The following is a 20,809-nucleotide window of genomic DNA, read 5'->3' as shown; positions in this document are numbered from 1 at the left end:
TCTTCAAAATCGCTCGCTCCAATCATGTCATTGAAAGCTAGCATTGAAGCTCGATAACCGATATTGCCAATGCTCACCCCATGCAGGCCATTCACCGCACGAGGTTGAGGGCATTCCGAGCATTCCACTCTAGGTGCTTCCATGGGAATGTCTTTGATGTCTGACGTTGCGCATTCCGGATCACGTGAGCAGTTCTATTTTCTGCATACATAGAAACGATCCGCGTTCTCTCGCTTCTGCTGCTGCTGCTTGCTTCTGCTTCTGCTTCTGCTTCTGCTTCTGCTTCTTCTATATTTCTCTCCTGTTGTTTGTTGTGCACGTGTTTTCATAGTTAGTAGTGGACCCTCGACCTTGACGAACGGCAAGCTTAAGCTGCACACAGCATACAGCACAGCACGTTTGGCAGTTTCGTTTCCCCCCTCCATCTTACCCTCACCACCACCCCTTCTTCTTCTTCTCCTTCATCCATTCTGTCTATCCTGTCAGTCAGTTACTCTGTCCGTCAGGTGCCAGCACCCGTCTGCTCACACAAGTACACACACACACACACACACACATCACACCACACACCACACACGCATAATTCGGCAGGAATCGCTGTTGCCCACCACCACCAACAACAACCCACCACAACCCCCCTCCCGCCAAAGCAGCAGCAGCAACCATGGATCCTCGCTACTCCCAGGATGGCGAACGTTACACTCCCCCTGGATCTTCGTCATCCTCCTCCACCACCTCATCAGCCCGCCAATCCTTCAACCGCTTCCGCGAGTCCGTCCCGGGCCGCGTCTCCACGCTGCGAGGCCAAATCCAAGCACTGCCAGACCGCTTCCCCCAGGTAGCCGAAACAATCCAAGCCCTCCCCGACAAGCTCCAGTCCGTCCCCTCCCGCCTCCAAACGCTCCCGGACAAGCTGCAAACCGTCGGCGGCTACGCCCAGGAACAGTTCGCCAAGCTCCCCGACCGCCTGCCGAACCGCCCGTCATCGCGCAGCGTTTCGTCCTCGGCCCCAACGTCCCCGGTGTCGGACTACTCGACGACGTCGACATCCTCCACGTCAGCCATGGCCATGAGGGCCCCCGAGCCGGATGACCCGGCGTATGACCCCGCGCTGGCGGCGCTGGCGGGCAGCATCTTGTATCGGTCCGGGTACGACCACGAGTCTGGTGGGCCCCTGTTGATCCTTTGCGCGGCGAGCTTTCCGGATGCGAAGCAGGTCGATTATAATAAGCTTCTTCCCTATGTTTTGAGCATTATCCCGTCCGATGACGAGCTGGGTCCCGAGGAGCAGGGAGGGAGCTACTCGGTCGTCTTTTTCTCCGGCGGGGGTGGGATGCCGGGGACGGGGGGTACTAATAATGGGGGTGCTAGTGTATCTCAGGGAAATAGGCCGTCATGGGCATGGACACTGCAAGCCTACAATTTGGTTCGTTGTTCTTTTTTTTTTTTATTATTATATACAATTTACAGCTTATGGTACTCAGATGGAAGCTAATTATATCTACAGCTAGGAAGAGCGGTGCGGAAGAGGATTCGCAGGCTGTGGGTTGTCCATGAGAAAGCTTGGGTCCGTATTCTTTTTGAGATGATGGCCGGTGTAGTTTCTGTCAAGTTCAGGAAGAAGGTGGTCCACTGTATGCATTCCCTCTGCCCATTGATTTTTTCTTGGACAACTTCCTTGGCAATTGGAGCTAACAGAGCCCCTCTTTATCACAGTGAATAGCTTATCTGATCTCGCAAACCATCTCAACATCACCAATCTCAACATCCCTCCGGTCGTGTACTTCCACGACCGTAAACTCTCTCAGACAATCACCATCCCTACTCCACCCCCGCCTCTTTTCGGCGCCCCGCCATTCCACAATGCTGCCAACCCACCTCGTATTGGTGAGGGTATGCCGCTCCCGCAATTTCTCATTGACACATCACGCTATGTACGCTCAAAGTGTTTACATATTGAGGGAATTTTCCGCGTGCCCCCGAACTCTACTCTTCTCGACATTCTTCGTGAGGCTGTGGACCGTAAGCAGTATCTCAAATTGGATGAGTGGGGGCCTCACACAAACGCCGCCTTGATAAAGCTTTACTACCGTTCTCTCCCGGAACCCATATTTCCGGCGGAATGCTATGAGACTCTCATGTCCTTCACACCCGCGACAGCTGGCGCTGATGATGGAGATAGGCTAGAGGAAGAGTACATCTTCCCCAAGGTTAAAGATCTTCTTGAAGGAGAAAAGGGACTTCCAATGGCAAGTCGAGCTTTGTTGTTGAAACACCTCCTTCCACTCCTCGCGCTAGTATCTCAATATGCGGCGATCAACAAGATGACGCCCAAGAACTTGGCCGTGTGTATAGCACCTAGTCTTATTAGGTCAGATGACATGGTAGCAGATGCGAAGGCTTCCTCTGGTGTGCGCAAGTTCCTCGAAGTGGCCATTGAGCGAATTGAGGAGCTCGCCCCAAGACTTCCGGAGAGGCGCAGTGTGGGACACGGGAGGCACAGCTCTAACGGTAGCTCGATAGAGTTCGGGATTAATCCCCCAACACCCACAGCCTCTCCGCCGCCTTATGCATCTAGGAATGTGCAAAGAAAGAAGCTCCCTAGCCCAGAGAGAAAAGGGGGTGACGGTGGGGTCGGTCCTTCCAGGAAATCAGTTGGCGAGAGCGCCCGTCCATCCCTTGATGGGCAAACACTGGTCGACAGAGAAGATTCACCATCGCCCTTATCGTCTCCGCTACAAGCACCGATACAACCCCAACCTGTCTTGACGCCGCCCCCTCCCGTAGTCTATAGACGTGGCTCAACCCCCAGTACCTCTACCTTCACTCCCGGCGCCACGATGCAGCCGCCACCACCACCACTACCACAACCACAACCACAGGATCCGGACGCTGGCCCCCCTGGCGGAATAGTGTTGCGCCGCAAAGCGAGTCTCCAGGCGCTCGCAGGTGGCAGTAGCGGTAGGGACGAAGGGACACTGTCAAGAGGTCCGTCATCATACTCATCATCCTCAAACCTAAGCCCCCACAATGCACAACACCCATTCCTTACCCGATCCCTCTCCGTCTCTTCCTCCGCCCCGCCCAGGGTCGTGAGAAGAGCGGTTTCGTCCTCATTCCTGCCCTCCACTACCTCGTTCTCCCCTTCTCCCCCCTCCACTGCCTCTGCCACCCCCATCTCCTCTTCAAGCGTTGCTGCGATCGCAAACTCTCTAAATCGCGCTAAATTCAATCCCAACCAGAATCTCCCCGCGACGAGCCTGCAGCGGGACAGCATGATCCCCACGGCGGCGGTACCGATGGTCAGGGCAAAGACGGTAGAGCTTACAGCTGGGAGTAACAGGAGCCGCTCGGGCACGCTCGTGAGCCTCGGCGGCGGCGAGAGCCGGAGAGGCTCGGTTGTGGAGCGCAATGTGCCGGTCGTGGGCAGCGCGGCCGTCAGGGATTTGAAGGCGCTGTATGAGGAGCGGGGTAAGACGGCGGAGGTACTGGTTAGGACGGGGGCGAGGGGGAGTGTGAAGGGGAGGTGGAAGGAGAAGTAGGGGTGATATCATCTTCTGCTTCTTATTCTTTCTTCCTGGATGTCGTTGGCCATTTTTTTCCCGTCTTTTTTTTCGTTTTTTTGTTATTCTTTTCTTACTATTACTGGAACGAGGTTTGTTCTTGCTTTGTGAAACCTTTTTTTCTTTTTCTTTCTGGCTGTTTTTTATATATCTTTTTACCTGGGAAACTTTGGCATCTGGAAGCGTGACTTTTTCTTTTCCTTTTCGTCGCTATTCGTGGGGATCTTGTCTTATTCATTCACTGGTTTGTTCCCTTTTTTTTTTTTTTTTTTCTCCCCTCCTCCACCAAAGGCATGTTTCAAGAACCCCCCAGGCACAAAACTGGGGGAAAATTTAGGCTTTAATCAACATGAAATTTTTCTGGACCCCCGACGGCCGGGTTACCTTCTTTCTGTTCATTTCAATCATCCCATCTGCACACATACAACTAACCTACATACACTATACCTACCCACAACCCAACCCCAACCTACCCCTCCCAGAGAGCAACAGACACAGTTACTAGCTGTGTCGTTGCTCGAGTTACTTGCTCGCGCTCTCTCCAACGGTTCAAGTTGCTAGCTTGTTATTGAAAACCGACGGGTCCCCTTGTGGGGGCTTGTTGATAAACCATGGACAGGTTGGTAGCCTGGTGAGCGTTCGGGGGCGTAGGTTGCGGTTGGGTGATTGTTAGTGGGGTTTGCCCCGGGGGGGGGGGGGGGGGGGGGGGGTTCAAGGGTAGGGTTGTGGTGAGGCTGGGAGGTGATTGGTGGGGAGTTTGGGGTGTAGAGATTAAGGTATGGACAGTACTGGGGCTTTTGGCCGAGGAAGATTGTAGAGGATTTTTTTGGGGGGGGAAGAGGGGGGGGGGGGGGGCAAATAGGTGGGGTTGCTGGCCGAAACTCAGAGCCCTCGTTATAATTTTTCATAATTCGTGATTTCATGGAAGGAATGTAGATTTATCCAATCATATCCTGTCATAGACGAAAAAGTTAAATTCTCGCTACGAAACACCCGCCGTGATAGGGTAATGTGCTGAAGTGAAGGATAAGGACTTAGATGCGCTGGCCTATGTACTGTGTGAATTAGTGATTGTCTACCCAATGTCGTCAAAGAATGTTACAGTCCTCTCTCTGGAATCGAGGGGAGAAGAAGGTGGTAATCGGTAGAGTCTGTGTTGAGTAATTGCAATATCTTGAGGGTTTGGTTTGGCGGAGGTGCGTCAAGATTATGGTGACGGTCTGCAATTGGGTGTTGCCATGTTGCCTGGTTCTGGTTGGTGGAGCATAGAGTACCTAGGTGACGATGTGGTGTGATGATTTCTTGAATGGGTGGGTTGTAATGATGAGGTGAAGAGTAGAGGGAGGTGATAGGTGCCAGATCGTTGGGATATCCAGCCCGCTCGGTAATCTGGCGATCCGGTTTTCGGTAGCTGGGTGATAAGAAGCCGGACCATGCGCGATCACTCGACTTTCTGGATCCGAGAGACGAGGGGGGAGCACCGCCTACCACCTCGTATTCGTACAGTAAAGAGCGAAAAGACAGGTAAATGTAGTTGCTATAAGTATTCTGTGTGGTCAAAATACGAGAAATTGGGGGCTGTGAAACTGTTTATTTTTGTTTTAATTTGATATTATTCTAGTACTGAATTATTGAAATATACCGCACCGGCAAAATATTTTACAGCATCTGGCTGGCAAAAATGGGCATATAGCTGCAAACCTGTATCATTTCTTGTCGTTCTTGTCATGCGTCTAGGTGATGAATACACACAAGAAAAAAAAGAAAAAAAAGTATCGTCACCGGCTGGGCGGGGGTTGAGAGTCAATTTCTTTAGGGACGCAGATCCCCCCAATCAAATCCTCCGCTGCGGATTAAGATTGTTCCATGAGTGGTCAATGGAACCGGAGATTCAAATTTGCTGGACTGTACTTGCTTACCAGCAAAAGAACCACAAAATGCAAGTGACGGAAACAGGGATTATTTGTATGAGAGAACGGCGCCACACCATACAAATTATCCTTGCCCTGAGCAACTGTATTTTCTGGTTCTTTTCTGGTAAGCAAGTATATTTGAAGGGCCCGGTAGTGACATGTGAAAGGTAGTTAGGATGTTTTGCGTCGTAGAGTAGACCATTGATCTCGAGAAGAACGCCGGACCATGGGTGATCACTCGGCCCTTTTTGGCTCCGCCTACCTCGTATTACCATTGGTCCGGGAAAGCTAAAATGCTAGGTAAAGGCATAGTACGAAAACTTGGGGTCTACTGAATACGGTGGTAGTAGTAGTACCTATTACGATAAGCATCGTGTTTTCTTTGAGATATTTTCGGGATTCTCTATTGAATTCTGGTGATTTCATTGCGTCTTGCTGTAGCGAGACTATGATGGTCACCGCTGTATGGCAAAACACTCTGCATCGTCAATGGCAAAACAAACCACCCACGTCTATGCACGACTGCCAATCCACATCTTAAAAAACCCTACCATATCATGGAAGTTGACCGCCTGTACTTTATTTCTTGTCCTTCTTGTTCTGCTTCAGGATGACGAGTACACACAAGACACCGACTGCATCGGCGGCTCGTGCGTGGGGGGTGGGAAGGGAAATCTCCAAACCGTATCGATTGGCGTTCCTACTTTCTTAACCAGAATCCTCTAGCTCCTTATGCGATATCGATGCGGATATGAGATGCGAAGCGGTAAATTTGTGCATGTAACGGGCCCTGTTTCGTGGCTGTGTGGGATACAGATAGCCATTTTCTTGGAAGTGGTTCAGGGTTCAGCGCTGGCTGGCTGCAGGAAGGGAAGGTGTCGTGACCGCCGCCCTCTTCGGAGAATTATGGGATGGAGGCGTGATAAAAAAAAATTATTCCAGAACCGCCATCATTACCACGTTTTGATCTTGATCGCGACCGGCCGACGTGTTTGTGAGGTAGGCAGGAGGTCGGAAAGAAAAAGATGGTGTGCCCTATCTCTACCTACGTCAGTTCAGCCCGTCAGTCAGTCAGTCAGTCTTGTCTGTCTGTGATCTATTTTCAATAATTCCAATTTCATATCTGCGCCTGCGCAAGCCATTTCGAGATCAATTTTACATAACCCTCCCCCCTCTATCCCTCCACCTCTTGGCAGGATAAACGATCTGCCTGCACTAGTTTAGCAAGGTTAGCGCTTGTTTCATGTTCATCTCTCTGCTTTCCCCTGAAACCTCTCTCACGCTTCTCTCGACTCAAACCCAAGGTTCCAACTTGAAGGAAAAAAAAGCGATGCAGATGATGATGGGCGGCAATAACATAAAGACCAAGACTTCCTCTCCCCCAACCAAACCAACAACTCTGTCACTGACTCGCCGAGACGAAACGCGTGTCTCTTTCTCTTGGCCCATACTTTCCCCCTCCCCCCTCCCCCCACCCCCCGCCCCGGATCGGACTCCGTCCGGCATTGATGGGTTAGGGTTCCGAGTATGGTTATGGGGCCAGCCGGGGTCGGGGGTGTTTGTGGCGATCAGATGTCGGATTATGCTTACCCATCGCACTGGCCTCAGCTTGCCTGGGGGGGCGGTGCAGGTATCTAAAGCAGAGCAGTTAGAGTAGCTAGCGCCGTGAACGTTTGGGGGGGTATTCGGGAGGAGCCGAAGCGAGCTGTTGGAGGTAGTTACGGAGAGGTACCTTATTCTCAGCTAATTGCTGGTACCTGGAGAGGTTGTTTATGGCATGCTGGAAGCTCGAGGTGGAAATGATAGGTACAAGCAGCTTTGGAGATTTGAGCGGCGGGTGTGGCATTTTGAGGGCTGCACGTGTGGAGATGGAGGTGAAGTGCATGCTAGCTCTTGGTTAGAGAGACCCACGACATCTGGGTACATATGTGGTTTCTTGGCCTTCGTTTCGTATACACGACGCCAAGGCGGAATATAATTATGGCCCATAAGGAAGCTGGGGAGAGCAAGCAGGTCGTTGTCGCTCGTTAATTAGCCGCTTTAAACTATCATTCCCCAGGGGGTGGTATGTAAAGCAGAGCAGAGCAGAGTCCCTTCTGGGTTTACTTGGGGAGCGTTCTCGCTTCGAAATGAGCAAGCTACATCTTGTAGATCTACTGGTGTTTTCTAGATGGAGTTTATTTCCTCGTAGAATTGATGGCGTAGGGAAATTTAGAAACGATCAGGAAGAGAGGGAGGTTTATTAGAATTAGAATTAGAGGTGCAGTACCGCTTGGTTTGCAGGCGCTGGGGAAGAAGAAGGAGCCTGTAGATTTCGGTACCTGAACGCTTTGATATTGCACATGCAGCGCCCGCGTGAGTGTGAGGATGCAGCCAACCACAGTCCATCCTCCCCTTACAGCAAACATGCTGCTGGTGCGCGCGGGAAAGTGCAATTTTGGGGTGAGAGCGAACGGGTGAACCGATCACCTCCGCCCATCCCCCGTTTGGCATACATATCGCGAAACAGGTCAAAATAAAAAAGAATCTCTGGGCGGAATCTGGGCAAATAATAAACTCTGGGCACTCTCCCCTTTTTGAAGTGTGCCAACCCCCATCCCATCCCACCCACCCATCGACGGTTTCTTGTATTTCTACTCTTCTCTCTTCTTTCTTCTTCTCTCTTGATTTCTCCTCCCATTCACGACACTCGCTATACCTAGGTCTTTTTACCTTTCTTTTTCCTCTTTAATTTTCGAAACTTAATTGAGGCGACATACTGTCCTCGTCCATCCGCTAGATACCAAACCTCGTTTAACAGACACCCCCCACAGCCCTTCGGCAAACCAACCCAGAGCATTTTTTTCAAAGCTCCTTATTCAAACAAATCATCATCATCATTCAATATGCGTTTCTCTACAGCTGCCCTTGGTGCTATGACCGTCCTTAGCGGACTGGCTGCTGCTATCGATATCATTGAGATCCAGGATAGGCACTTTGTTAACTCCAAGACCGGAAAGCCTTTCTTTGTAAGTTCTACAATTTTCATCAATACTATTATTGGTATTATTACTACTATTTGCTATTTCCAGATTGCTAATGGTTATTTTTGATGATTACAGCTTAAGGGAGTAGATTACCAGCCTGGTGGTTCCGCTGATGTTGAGAAGGGGGGAGACCCCCTCTCTAACGTCGAGTCCTGTACTCGTGACATCTTCCTTTTCCAGAAGCTCGGAATCAACACAATCCGTGTTTACTCGGTCGACCCCACCGCCGACCACGATGAATGCATGACCCTTTTGGCCGCGGCCGGAATCTACTTGGTGCTCGATGTCAACTCCCCCTTGGAGCACCAGCACTTGAACAACCAGGAGCCATGGACTACCTACACCCCCATGTACCTTGAGCACGTGTTCGGTGTCATTGAGGTCTTCTCTGGATACGACAACATGCTCGCCTTCTTGGCCGGTAACGAGGTTATCTTCGACTCTGGCTCTGCTGAGGCCTCACCAAACTATGTCAAGGCCGTCGTCCGTGACATGAAGGCGTACATCACCAACCACGTCCACCGTATTATCCCCGTTGGATACTCCAACGCTGATGACTTGAAGTTCCGTACCTCGCTCGCCCACTACCTTGAGTGCGGTGACACTGGTTACATTGATTTCTTCGGTGTCAACTCTTACCAGTGGTGCGGTGACAACACCTTTAAGGGCTCCGGATACGACAAGCTCGTCGAGGACTACTCCGACTACTCTCTCCCCGTTTTCTTCACCGAGTATGGTTGCAACGAGGTCCGTCCCCGTGTCTGGCAGGAAGTTGGCGCCCTCTACTCCGAGGACATGACTGGTGTCTTCTCTGGTGGTCTCGTCTACGAGTTCTCCGAGGAGCCCAACAAGTATGGTATCGTTGAGATTGACGGTGACACTGCCAACATCATGGGTGAATACGACACTCTTGTCACCGCCTTCGACAAGGTCCCCAAGGACGTCTCCGTCCCCAGCAACGTGAACATTGTTGACCGCCCCGTCGACTGCCCGGCCGAGTCCTCGTTCAAGAACATCAACGGAAACCTTACCCTTCCTTTCACCCTTGGCCAGGAGTACATTGATGACGGTGTCGACAAGAAGACCTTCGTCAAGGGCAAGTTCGTCTCTCTCGACAGCCTGACCCTTGATGTCAAGCTCGACATCAACGACTCTAAGGGCAAAGCCATCACCGATAAGACCATTGAGGCTACCAGCTCCGTCACCCAGTCTGCGATCGCCGAGGGTGGTCACGGAACCAACACTGGTGGTGGTGTCGGAACCGGTGGTGTCAAGTCCTCCTCTACCTCCTCCAGCTCTGGCTCTTCTGAGACCGGCCTTTCCAACAGCGCCTCATCTGTCAGCCGCGGTGTCGTTGGCTGGTCAGTGGCTGCTGTCATGGTTGGGTTCGCTGCTTTCTTGTAAATGACTGAGCTTTAATTGGAGCGGCGCGATTGTGAATTTTTTTTTTCCTTTCTGTATAAGTCTTGTTTGGTTGGCTGGTTGGGATTGAAGGAGGAGGGGTTTCTTTTGTTCCTGGAGCGCTTCTTTTTTGCTTTTTTTTTACAAAGTCTTCCTTCCCTGTATTTTGTGTGGGTAGATAAAGTTTCTTCTTGTTACTTTTTTTTTTATAAATAATCTGGTTGGATGTGAAAAAATCATTGCATTGTATCCTTCTGTGTCCCGCCGGCCCATTGTGATATGAGTGCTTCGTTGTTGTAGTGTGTGTGTTGTGCGTTGTGTAGTCGTCGTCGTGTGTGGTTGGTTAATGTAGAGGAACAAACGATCGTGCGATCCAATTCATTCCATCACATCCCATCAATCGAGGGGTACTCTGCTGTACTGTCTGTTAACAAAAAAAATCTATCTTATTCTTTCAAGATCTTGCGGGGGGTTAGCAGAGTAATGGTATTCCAATCGCATCCAGTTGTGTTTGTGTTTTTCTAACCGGCTGTTGAATGTGGGGTAGCTCTGTGTCGAGCGGAAGTTTTTTCTTTCTCTGCAGCTGTCGGTGGTTGGGTTCTGAATACACGATCTCTCTGCTGTCTGTAGGTAGAGTACATGGTAGGGTGAGTGGGTGTTTGTCTTGACGTTGAATAATTGACGCTGAATAAAAAACCTTTCCCCCTCTATGATTAGCCAGTCAGCACTGTCAGTCAGTGAGTGAGCGCCCATGATTAGAATGAGCTGTCGTTGTTCGCCCAGATCGTAGCTCGTAGGTAATGATCGAATATCCATCTCAGAACACAAATCCTTTTTCTCTTGGCTACGGTACAGCACGCCCTTTTGTATGTTTTCTCTCTGCCCCTACCCTACGTACTCCCCCTTAGGTGCTGTCCGGGACGCGTAATGCTGGTTGGTGCCGACGCAACCGGAGACCGCGTAGGCCCTGGTCTGGGGCCCTGGGTGTTTCGGGTTTTTGATGGGCTGAGATAGGCCTTTGGGGGAGGGAGTGTAACATAACGTACCTAGAGGGATAGAGATAGGGTGAAGGGGTGAGGGCTTTGGGGGATGGGGGAATGAGTGATTGGGGTTTGAGATTTTTTTGTTTCGTTTGTGCGGTAGGTATTGGTGATAGTAAGTGCTGTTTGTGGTGAACGAACGCACGGACGGCCCTGATGCAGGAAAGGAAAGCTTGGTGAAGCTTCGTGCTGTGGCTGTTGGTGAGGCTAGCTGTGGTGAGATGGGCTGCTCTGTGCGACTGTTCTGCTGCCGACAATGAATTGTCTTTGTCCTCCCACCAGCCACCAGCCGTCTGGGTTGGACGTTGTGTCCGGTTCGGATTTGGTTGGGTTGCGTTCGAGTTCTATTAGGGGCCGGGTTGGAGTGGGTTGCGTCGGCATCCCGACTTGGCGCGGTAGGAGGTGGTGCTGCATGAGATCGCACTCGGTTTTTCTTTTTTTGTTTTTTATTCTCTTCTTTCCTTTCTCGCTAGTGACGATCTTGATATTCTATTCTACGAGAGTGAGAATTTGAGTTCTGATCGCGATGTTCCTCACAAAAATTTTAGGCTCGATCTGTATGAAGGCCTTTTTGGTAGTACCTACATAAAGAGTTCTTTTCTGTAGGGAGGATGTTTTCGAAGCCAATTAATGGAAGGGCTCGCCTGTAGGGCTAGGGCTTATCACCCCTCGGCCAACCAAAGTCTCCAGACAAACCGTAGTACTACTCGCCCAGGTACCCAAATAATTCTTATTTCACGATTCGATGCGATGGGGGGGTACTCTCTACTGTGCATATCTTCACCGGCTGAATTACATACTCCACAACTAAAGATCGTCGAGGAGGGAGAACATTCAGCCTGCGTTACGTTACGAGATTTAAAATGCCAAACACCAGATCAAAGATCAAAGTGCTGCTTGTGTTAGAGTAGATGTCTCACACTCACTCGCGCACAAGCGCGCGACTGGAGTAGAGTGGTCGCTTATTCTCCGGCCGGCGAGGGATGTGATATCATCGCGCATCTCCATAATTTCAGAATTCAGAATCTCAGAGACAGAAAGCTAGAGTCGGCACTGTAACCCCGAGACATGATCTCCTTCTTCCCCTCCCCTCCCCACGGGCATGAGGGCGAATGGGAGGTCTACAACGACGCGACCGCATACCTAACAGCCACCCCATCCAGCCTGTTCATGTTCCTTCACCGCCGCTTGTGAGAATACCCGCAAGACATCCCCAGGGCCGCAGCGGTGAAGCGCGGAATATCCGGTGGTAGTGGTGGTTGGGTACCTACAGGCTTATGTAGACATGGTGGTTGGGTAGAGTAGAAATATGAAATCATTTCCCCTAACCTTACCCTTGCCCTGACTGCAAACTCTTTTTACGATGTTGCTTTACATAACTGCCTACACAGGCACCCTGAGGGTGTGCATTCTCGATGGGGGAATTTCGCAGGTACGGAGCAGCGAGCGAGCGGGAGGAAGGCAGAGGAGGCTAGAGAGGGCCCTAGGGAAAAGAGAAGACACGATGGGAGTTTTCCCTAGCTCCCGGGTGCACCCGCGGGTGAGATAGGGGAGGAGGAAGAGAAGGGTTTTCGAGAAGGTTGGAAAAAGTGGCAGTGGTTAGTTTAGTTTGAGTTTTTGTGGCAGTGAAGTCTAAGGTAAGGTGAAGAAGAAGGGTGGCGAGGGAAGGGAGGCGAGAAGGAGGAACTCTAACTAAAGTTGGAGTAATAGTTCAGGGTCCACAACGGCATGGCTGTTCGGAGAAACACAGACTGCAACCAGCCCAGCCCCAACGACGTCGTCGGCAAAGTAGAAGGGAGCGAGGAGGAGTGCGCTTGCTCCCCCGGTTCCCCGCAGTACGATGCGTGGTGGATCGTGGAGAAGTTGACACGGTCTTTTTTGTCTTATCTGGAGTAGATATGAAAATAGATTCTTGATACTCATCCTCAACTGTGCTTGCAAGTCTAAGGAGGGAGCTCAAGGTTTGAGTTTTTCGCCACAGGTGGTGATGGAGTCTAGTACTAGCATGTCCGTTCAGGTCTCTCGAGATACATACGCGGGGGCAAAAAAAAGGCTGTGATGGAGGTTTCCTTTTCGCGAAATCTCGGAGTCTAACTTTCTCCTCGGAGGGCAGGGGGGAAGGTTAGGGTTTTGGTCGAGGAGAGGCCCTGACTAACGCTTTACAGTTTACGGAGAGGTGAAAAGGTTATGAAGCACGTGTGTCTAGGGTGAATTCCCTGCGTCTCTGCCTGTGGTGGTTATATGGTATGCTAGGTATGCTTGGTATGTAGACCATGTCCCTCTGTGCTCTGGCCGGCTGTCCTTCCCCGGCAATTGGGAAGAATCCGATCACCATCGTAAACATCCCATCTCCATCTTGCAGCAGAGGTTGCATGTGGGTTTTTTTTTTTTTTGGGGGGGGGGGGGGGGGGGGAGGGATGGAGGGGTAAATCACTGCCTTACATGAAGAGCAGACAGACAGACAAAGCTTTGTTGTGTCCAGGTGTGGCCGTCCGCTGGTAGAGAGGTGTCGCTACTGCTGCCGGGAATTGCTTTTTTGCTGCCTGCCTGTTCTCCCGACTCCCCATCATCCCAGCGACCTGGGGAAAACCAAAGTGGTGATAGTTCTCTTTTTTTAGTCGTAAGCGTTACATCAGTGCAACTTCTTCCCTCTTCCCTTGAACTCTCCCTTATCAGAGCTCTGTGAGTGGTCAGCTTATCTTCGCTCGCCGCCTACGGAATCAAAACACCAAACTTTTTGGTTCGCGCGCAAATCTCCGTAGCGAGAAAGATTTTGGGATGGAGTGCTTTCCCCGTTTGGGGTTTATTTTACGTTTCTGTAATGTACCTTGACGCCGAGTTCCTCCGTACGGGGCGTGGGAACGAGACGACACCCCATCCCACGTCCTGTCGTGTGTGTGGTTGGCGGTGGTGCGACATGTTCGATATCTGATTTTTGGAAGTCCTACCCTGATGTAGCGATGCAGAGGGGGGGGAATCCATGCAAGGTGAAACTTTTTTTACTATTTCGTTTTACGGATCTCTTATTCTTTTTGCTTTACCCGCATACAAATCTGGCCGCGATCCAGGTCTTCGGGAGGGTACAATCTACCGACAAGGTCCCGTTGCTATTGCAGCCTGGCGCTAGACCTCTCTGGGCGGAAAAAAGCCCCACCACAGCACCGTATCTCGACTTCTTGATGATGTATTTCAGTGGGCTAAGCAATCGATAAGGAACTGAAAGAGGGTAGCACCACGATCAACCTTGATGCGGGGTTCGGAATATAGCTGACTGTAGTGAATTACGCCAGAGAAAATCTTTTCCGCGTTCCTTTTTCTCTCTCTGCTGCTGCTCGTCTCCCTCCTCCCCACGATTAGCGTGATGTGGCTAGCCAGCGGATGGGATGGCTTGTCCTTCGGGGGCGATAGGGATAGGGATAGGGTAGAGTTGTAGTGATTGCAGAGTGCGAAACCTTGACATCGGGAAGGCTTTAAAGAGGGACCTGTCGCCCCGCCATCTGGAGTTGAAATTTCCTAGCACCACAGTTGTTTGGATAAGCCAGTCTTAGATACCCCTTCCAACAAAAGTCGAAGAACTCTCATCCTCTCCCACATCAACCACAATTACTAGAATCTCTTGAATTCTTCTTCATACCACCCATCAGTCAACATGTCCAACATTGCTTACGAACCCGAGTTCCAGCAGGCTTACCACGGTATGTTCATATCGATCATTGACCCCGAGTTTTGTACTGACTTTCACCCTCTTCAGAGCTTGAGTCTTCCCTCTCCGGCTCCAAGCTCTTCACGGTCTCCCCCGAGCTCAAGGCTGCTCTCCCCGTCGTCTCCGTTCCCGAGCGCGTGATTCAGTTCCGTGTTACCTGGGAGGACGACAAGGGCCAGCTCCAGGTCAACCGTGGATACCGTGTCCAGTTCAACTCCGCTCTCGGACCATACAAGGGCGGTCTCCGTTTCCACCCCACTGTCAACCTTTCCATCCTCAAGTTCCTCGGATTCGAGCAGACCTTCAAGAATGCCTTGACTGGACGTGAGTAGTCCAATTTGACTCTTATGACTTTTTTGGGACCATTTTTACTGACATGTTTCTTTTTGATAGTCAACATGGGTGGTGGCAAGGGAGGATCTGACTTCGACCCCAAGGGCAAGTCTGACAACGAGATCCGCCGCTTCTGCTACTCTTTCATGCGCGAGCTCTCCCGCCACATTGGCCAGTTCACTGACGTCCCAGCTGGTGACATCGGTGTCGGTGGTCGTGAGGTCGGTTACATGTTTGGTGCCTACAAGGCCTACAAGAACCAGTGGGAGGGTGTCATCACCGGTAAGGGAACCACCTGGGGTGGATCCCTCATCCGCCCTGAGGCCACTGGTTACGGTCTCGTCTACTACGTCTCCCACATGTTGTCCTACGCCTCTGGCGGAAAGGAGACCTTCGCCGGCAAGCGCGTCGCCATCTCTGGATCTGGAAACGTTGCCCAGTACGCTGCCCTCAAGGTCCTTGAGCTCGGCGGAAAGGTCATCACCCTCTCTGACTCCAAGGGTGCCTTGATTGCCACCTCTGAGGAGGGCTTCAACGAGAGTGATATTGAGCAGATTGCCCAGCTCAAGCTCGACCGCAAGTACCTCACCGAGCTCCACTCCACCCAGGACTCATTCAAGTCCCGCTTCAAGTACCTCCCCGGTGCCCGCCCCTGGTCCAACGTTGAGCGTGTCGACATTGCCCTCCCCTCAGCGACCCAGAACGAGGTTTCCGAGCAGGAGGCCAAGGACTTGATCGCCGCCGGATGCAAGTTCATTGCTGAGGGATCCAACATGGGTTCTACCCAGGAGGCCATCAACGTCTACGAGGAGGACCGCCGCACCCGCAAGGCTGAGGGTATCTGGTACGGACCCGCCAAGGCTGCCAACTGTGGTGGTGTCGCCGTCTCTGGTCTCGAGATGGCCCAGAACTCCCAGCGTGTCTCATGGACCTCTGAGCAGGTTGACAAGGAGCTTGCTGGAATCATGGAGAGGTGCTTCTGGAACTGCCTTAACACTGCTAAGGAGTACTACGACATTGCCGAGGGCGAGCTTCCTTCGCTCGTTGCTGGTGCCAACATTGCCGGATACGTCAAGGTTGTCACTGCCATGAAGGCCCAGGGTGACTGGTGGTAAATGCTTTAGTTTGGCGCGAGTAAAAAAAATCAAAAATTAATGGAGTTTACGTCTTTTTTTTCTATCTTTTTTTTCTTTCTACTTTTTAACTTACTAGGGTCACTGTTTATTGGTTATGGGATTCTGGAGCTGGGAAATGTACAGTGCAACTTATTTTTTCTTTTTTTATTATTATTTTTTTTTTACCCGACTTTTGGATTGAGCGGGCTTACACTACATCTACAAATCTTGTTTCTTTTGTCATGTCGAGCAGGCTAGGCAGGCTTCGGGGGAACTGGGGATTGGTTCGGTGTTGTGGATTTTGTTTAAGGTCCTTGGACTGGTTGATGAATTCGGTATTCAGAAAACAATGAAATGGATTGGTTTAAACATCACATAATTATTCGTTCATTCTCGCGTGTGAAAGTGAAAGTGAAATTCGCAAAGTGAAGTGTGCTTGGTGATTAGTGAGCTACTAATTAGTGCGCCCCCTCCGGGGATAACCCGGAGGTTGGTTGGCTGGTTGGTCTTGGTCTTGCTTGGGGGTGGCGGTGGAGGAGGTGGTGGAGGCGGTGGAAGTAGTGGGGTGCCAAGATGGTCGCGTGCGCCAATCAGTGACAGGGGTGTGTGGTGGGGTGGGTGGGTGCTGATACGCGGTGGTGGGGGTTTGGAAACTGGGAAGATAGAGATAGAGCTTGGAACTGGAGACTGGAAACTGGAAATGGACGCCGCGGAGCTGTTGCTGGTCGGGGTGCGTTTGGAGGTGGGGGTTCGAAAAAGATAGGAGAATCAGGATTTGGGTTTTGAGTGATAGCGAGCTGGAGATGGTGTCCTTGGAACTCCTCGCGCAATGAGACGAGACGAAAGAGTCCTGGGTCCTCGACGGCTGGTCCATCTCGACTCTACCACGTCCACTCCAGCTGGCCATACCAGGACTTGAGGGCGAGGTCTTTGGTTGCTAGCTCTATCTTCATGATAGCTGTTCGTAGCCCGTATCAACATCGATACTTGCTGCGAGGTACTGGCTTCAAAGATAGGACTGACATCTGGATCTACCGAACCGGTGTTGAGAAGGTGGTCCGTCTGGGGCTGTGCTCTCTTCTCGCCGCGCCTTTTGTCCGTGGATACTGGGTTTTGCGTAGGTGATGGGTGGTTGATGTTCGACGGACATTCGACGTTCAACGATCAACGTTGGGCCGGCGGGTCGTTCACGGTTAGAAATGCTCCCAGATGGAACACTCCTCGATAGAACACTTCAAGATAGAACACTCCCAGACGGGTCATTCCCAGACGGAATGATTAATGGCGGTTTGGGTATGTGCTATGGCGCCGGTTTTTAGAGGTAGGGGAGATTGGGTTTGAGATGTAGGTGTAGGTATAAGTTGGGTAAGGATGCTTGCACATGAGTAGGTTGCTGCTACTGGAGAGAGTTGAGTTAGAAACAGTGTTTCTCCGAATAGTTGTGCTGGTACTCTTGTGAAGAAGGATTGTCTCTACCTCAACTAATCCTATCTTACGCTGCATCCATCACACCTTTACGTTGAACCCTTCTTTTAACTAAGCTGACCATAACACAACAGTGAAGGTTGGCTACATGTATTGTCGTTAACTCATTCAAAGTACAGGTTTGTCATTAGAGAATGCAGTAAAGTTGGAATGAACAGTAGCGGCCGTACAATTTTTGAGTTTAGAAAATTCATACGATACCGACGTCAAGCTTCGGCAACTACTAATTCTACAAGAGAACAATACTATGGGACAGCTAATTATCCGTCGCCATAGTCAGCTGCAACATCGTAGATACAATACCTGAACGACTTACCTTTTCTATGAAGGTGTCAAAATATGCCGAGGGGGGGCACATCCACCCATCGAATATAAGATCACGATGGCTCTAACGCAATCTAGACGTGATTTCAGAATCGGATGATGGTATCGATATAGAACATAAATCCATCCATAGTATAACAGGCCTGGGACCGCTAGTTTATATGTCCGTCTTCTGCGCGTTTAGAAAACCAAAACCAAAACCTCGAGCAGCAATGTCTATACAGTCAGCTCGAGATATGCCCTCCAGCACCGTCTCACACCGAAAGATGCGCCCGCAATTAAGCATCCAAATCCCGCCGCCGCCGCCGCCGCCGCGTCTGCAGAAACCTATGCCCCCGATTCCGGCGTCACAGACTATCCGAATAGTTCCCCCTACCAGGGCCAATAACAAGGAGCCCCACTGCAAGGATACTAAGAATAACAATGCCCCTAAAAACCCCAGGGACATCATTGATATCAACAATCTCAGTAGCAATGAACGTATCAAGGCTGCGCTTGAGCCCCTACTCGCGCGGTGGAGCACGAACCTCAGCTTCCGCGAAGTCACGGCGATTGCGCGCCTCCCTGCAGAGGAGGCGGGGGCTATCTTCGTCGTGCAGCTTATCGACTCGCTTGAGGCCGAGAAACGGAGACGGCGGGCTGCGGAGAGTTGTGTTAAGATGCTGGAGGAGACGCATACGGAGCTCCTCCGGAAGAAGAAGGAGGTATATGAGGAGACGCAGGGGCTACTGAGAAAGAGGTCGATGGAGATGAGGGAGGAGGAGGAGTGGGTTTGCATAAGGGAGAGGGAGCTGAGAGGCGAGAATGCGGTGTTGAAGGAGAGGGTTAGGCGTTTGGAGATTGACTTGTGGAATGCGAGGAAGAGGGATGGGTCGATGATTTAGCTAGACGGTTGGGTATATATTTATTGATGTAGCTGGCTGAGATATGCGGGCTACTAATTATGCTCAACAGTTTGCAATTGGTGTTCTAGATGTGTTGTTTTTGATGTATGGACACAATCTCAGGAGTTTTCCTAACACGAAACTGTTACTTAGCATACTATACTCGCGCGTTAATTAAGTCTTGAGAAATTTTGTGAGGTCGTGCTACTAAGAATTCTCAGGGCTTAATTAATACGTGATTAGATACATGTATTTATATGTTATTAACACATTTTATCGTGAATGTTTCTCATCGAGTGATATCCGGTGATGTAACTTGTATCCTACGTAACCACCAGTGGCAACGCATATATTCAGCTTTCTCCTTCTAAAAAGATAGTGGATCGTCCTCTTGAGATACTAAAGATGATTTCTAGATCGTGAATGGGATATCCAGCTCGAAGTCTCAGGGGAGATACTTATTCGGCCTATGTATAAGGATATTTCTCCGGGTTCCGGCAGAGATTATTTTGGCCAAATTAGTCATCTATTATCAGGATAAAAATCCTATAATTATAGGGATATTTCTGGATATGAAACTATCCCCTTTTCATACCCTTATAGCGGGACTGTACTATAGTACGAAGCCTGATAAGTAGAATTGTCTCAAAGGGCTACTATTGGAAAGGCATGTTACGCTCTAGATCAGGCAACTATCATACCTATAGGTTGCTCTGAGATGATAAATATAGCGAGGAGCGAGCTATATGCTCGCTAGAGAGTTGAGCATATCCCTAATCTGGGAAATGGCCACCTGTTTAACTGTAATTGGCGAAATAGGAAAACATAGGAATCTATATGAGAATGGTTGAATGCGGTGGTTGGAAGGTGGGGTTAGATAAAGTCAATAACGGAGCATAACCTGTGCAGGGTGAGTAATTTACGGCGGGTGGCAGCGAAAGTGGCGCAAAATAACACAGCTCGTTATGATCCAAAAAATAAAGTCTACTCGACCTCAGAGAGCATAAAGACACCAAGCAAAGCCAGTAATAAGGGTCAATTCCCAGCCCCACCACTCGCCCCTTCCTCGTATAGAGAAATCAAAAACCAAAAAGCCTTTTAATTTATTTCACTACAAAAAAAAAGAACAAAGGTTGTACAAAAGGCACTGCAGCGACTTATTTATTAATGTGCGCTACTACCCCCCCGGGTAAACGCTCGGTGTCTAACCCGACGAGCAGTCTAACCACTAGACCACTCGCCCATGGTAGGTGCTGAGCTGGAAGTGATACTTGACCTTGGCGGTGTGCCAAGATGAAGCAGAACCCCTAACCCTTCGATATCAATGCTCAGCCATCCATAGCTCGATCATATTTTTTTCATTTCGGATCATAGCCATGTGTTATTGTAGAGCACGTCTACCGAAAACTATGCCATGTCAGACTTTTTCCGTAAATAGAAAGTTAATTAATCGAGAAAGAATAATCCCTTTTAACTTCTTCTTTACTAGTTACTACTACGCAGTAAGGAGGCTTGGCCGACCACATCCCTTCGTTCGTTGTAGCAAAAACGGAGACATATTAGGCCCACGACGGTGTGGTGATATTCAGGAAACATAGCTACCTATAGACTATGGAGACACCGAAATAGGTATAGGAGGGGTCACAAAAGGTGATTTCACAGCAAAAGAGGTTCACAGAGCGAGGGTTAGGTTTACTACTGAGTAAAAGTTGCCCTCTAGCGCCCGGTCGTGAAAATACACGAAGGGATGTACTTGAGAGCATTATTATTGTCTAATTCTACAATTCCAATGCTTGTAATAGAATATCTAGTGGCCTTCTTTATTAACGGTTGCGAAGAGCGCAAGTCAAGCTGCATATATGTAGAGGTTATGATACCGAGTGATATTTCATGCACCCAAATTAGCTTTCACCAGTCATCACTCGATCAACACATGACCCTTAACATCCTCACCACCAACGTCCCATTAGCTTACGTCTTGACCATCCATCCTCATCAGTCCAACGTCGACTCCCAGCCACA

At 50.2% G+C, this 20,809-nt stretch overlaps 4 protein-coding genes across 4 annotated transcripts; all 4 read left to right on the top strand.

Moving 5' to 3' along the window:
- Positions 1-664: 664 nt before the first annotated feature.
- H6S33_008739 (uncharacterized protein) lies at positions 665-3,542 on the top strand (the record flags this gene model as incomplete). The annotated part of the gene is made up of 3 exons (XM_044840194.1): positions 665-1,426; positions 1,508-1,634; positions 1,717-3,542. The coding sequence occupies 3 exons, from the start codon at positions 665-667 to the stop codon at positions 3,540-3,542; spliced, it is 2,715 nt and encodes a 904-aa protein (XP_044687595.1).
- Positions 3,543-8,361: 4,819 nt separating this feature from the next.
- On the top strand, positions 8,362-9,906 carry H6S33_008738 (uncharacterized protein; the record flags this gene model as incomplete). Its single annotated transcript, XM_044840193.1, has 2 exons — positions 8,362-8,484; positions 8,578-9,906. 2 exons carry the CDS (start codon positions 8,362-8,364, stop codon positions 9,904-9,906), a joined length of 1,452 nt encoding a protein of 483 aa, XP_044687594.1.
- Positions 9,907-14,592: 4,686 nt separating this feature from the next.
- On the top strand, positions 14,593-16,094 carry H6S33_008737 (uncharacterized protein; the record flags this gene model as incomplete). The annotated part of the gene is made up of 3 exons (XM_044840192.1): positions 14,593-14,638; positions 14,695-14,970; positions 15,040-16,094. 3 exons carry the CDS (start codon positions 14,593-14,595, stop codon positions 16,092-16,094), a joined length of 1,377 nt encoding a protein of 458 aa, XP_044687593.1.
- Positions 16,095-18,064: 1,970 nt separating this feature from the next.
- H6S33_008736 (uncharacterized protein) lies at positions 18,065-18,787 on the top strand (the record flags this gene model as incomplete). The annotated part of the gene is made up of 1 exon (XM_044840191.1): positions 18,065-18,787. The coding sequence occupies one exon, from the start codon at positions 18,065-18,067 to the stop codon at positions 18,785-18,787; it is 723 nt and encodes a 240-aa protein (XP_044687592.1).
- Positions 18,788-20,809: the final 2,022 nt, after the last annotated feature.

This window comes from Morchella sextelata (genome assembly GCF_020137385.1).
Source record: "Morchella sextelata strain SCLS chromosome Unknown scls_28, whole genome shotgun sequence".
NCBI lineage: Eukaryota > Fungi > Ascomycota > Pezizomycetes > Pezizales > Morchellaceae > Morchella > Morchella sextelata.
This window is presented reverse-complemented; position numbering and strand designations above follow the sequence as displayed.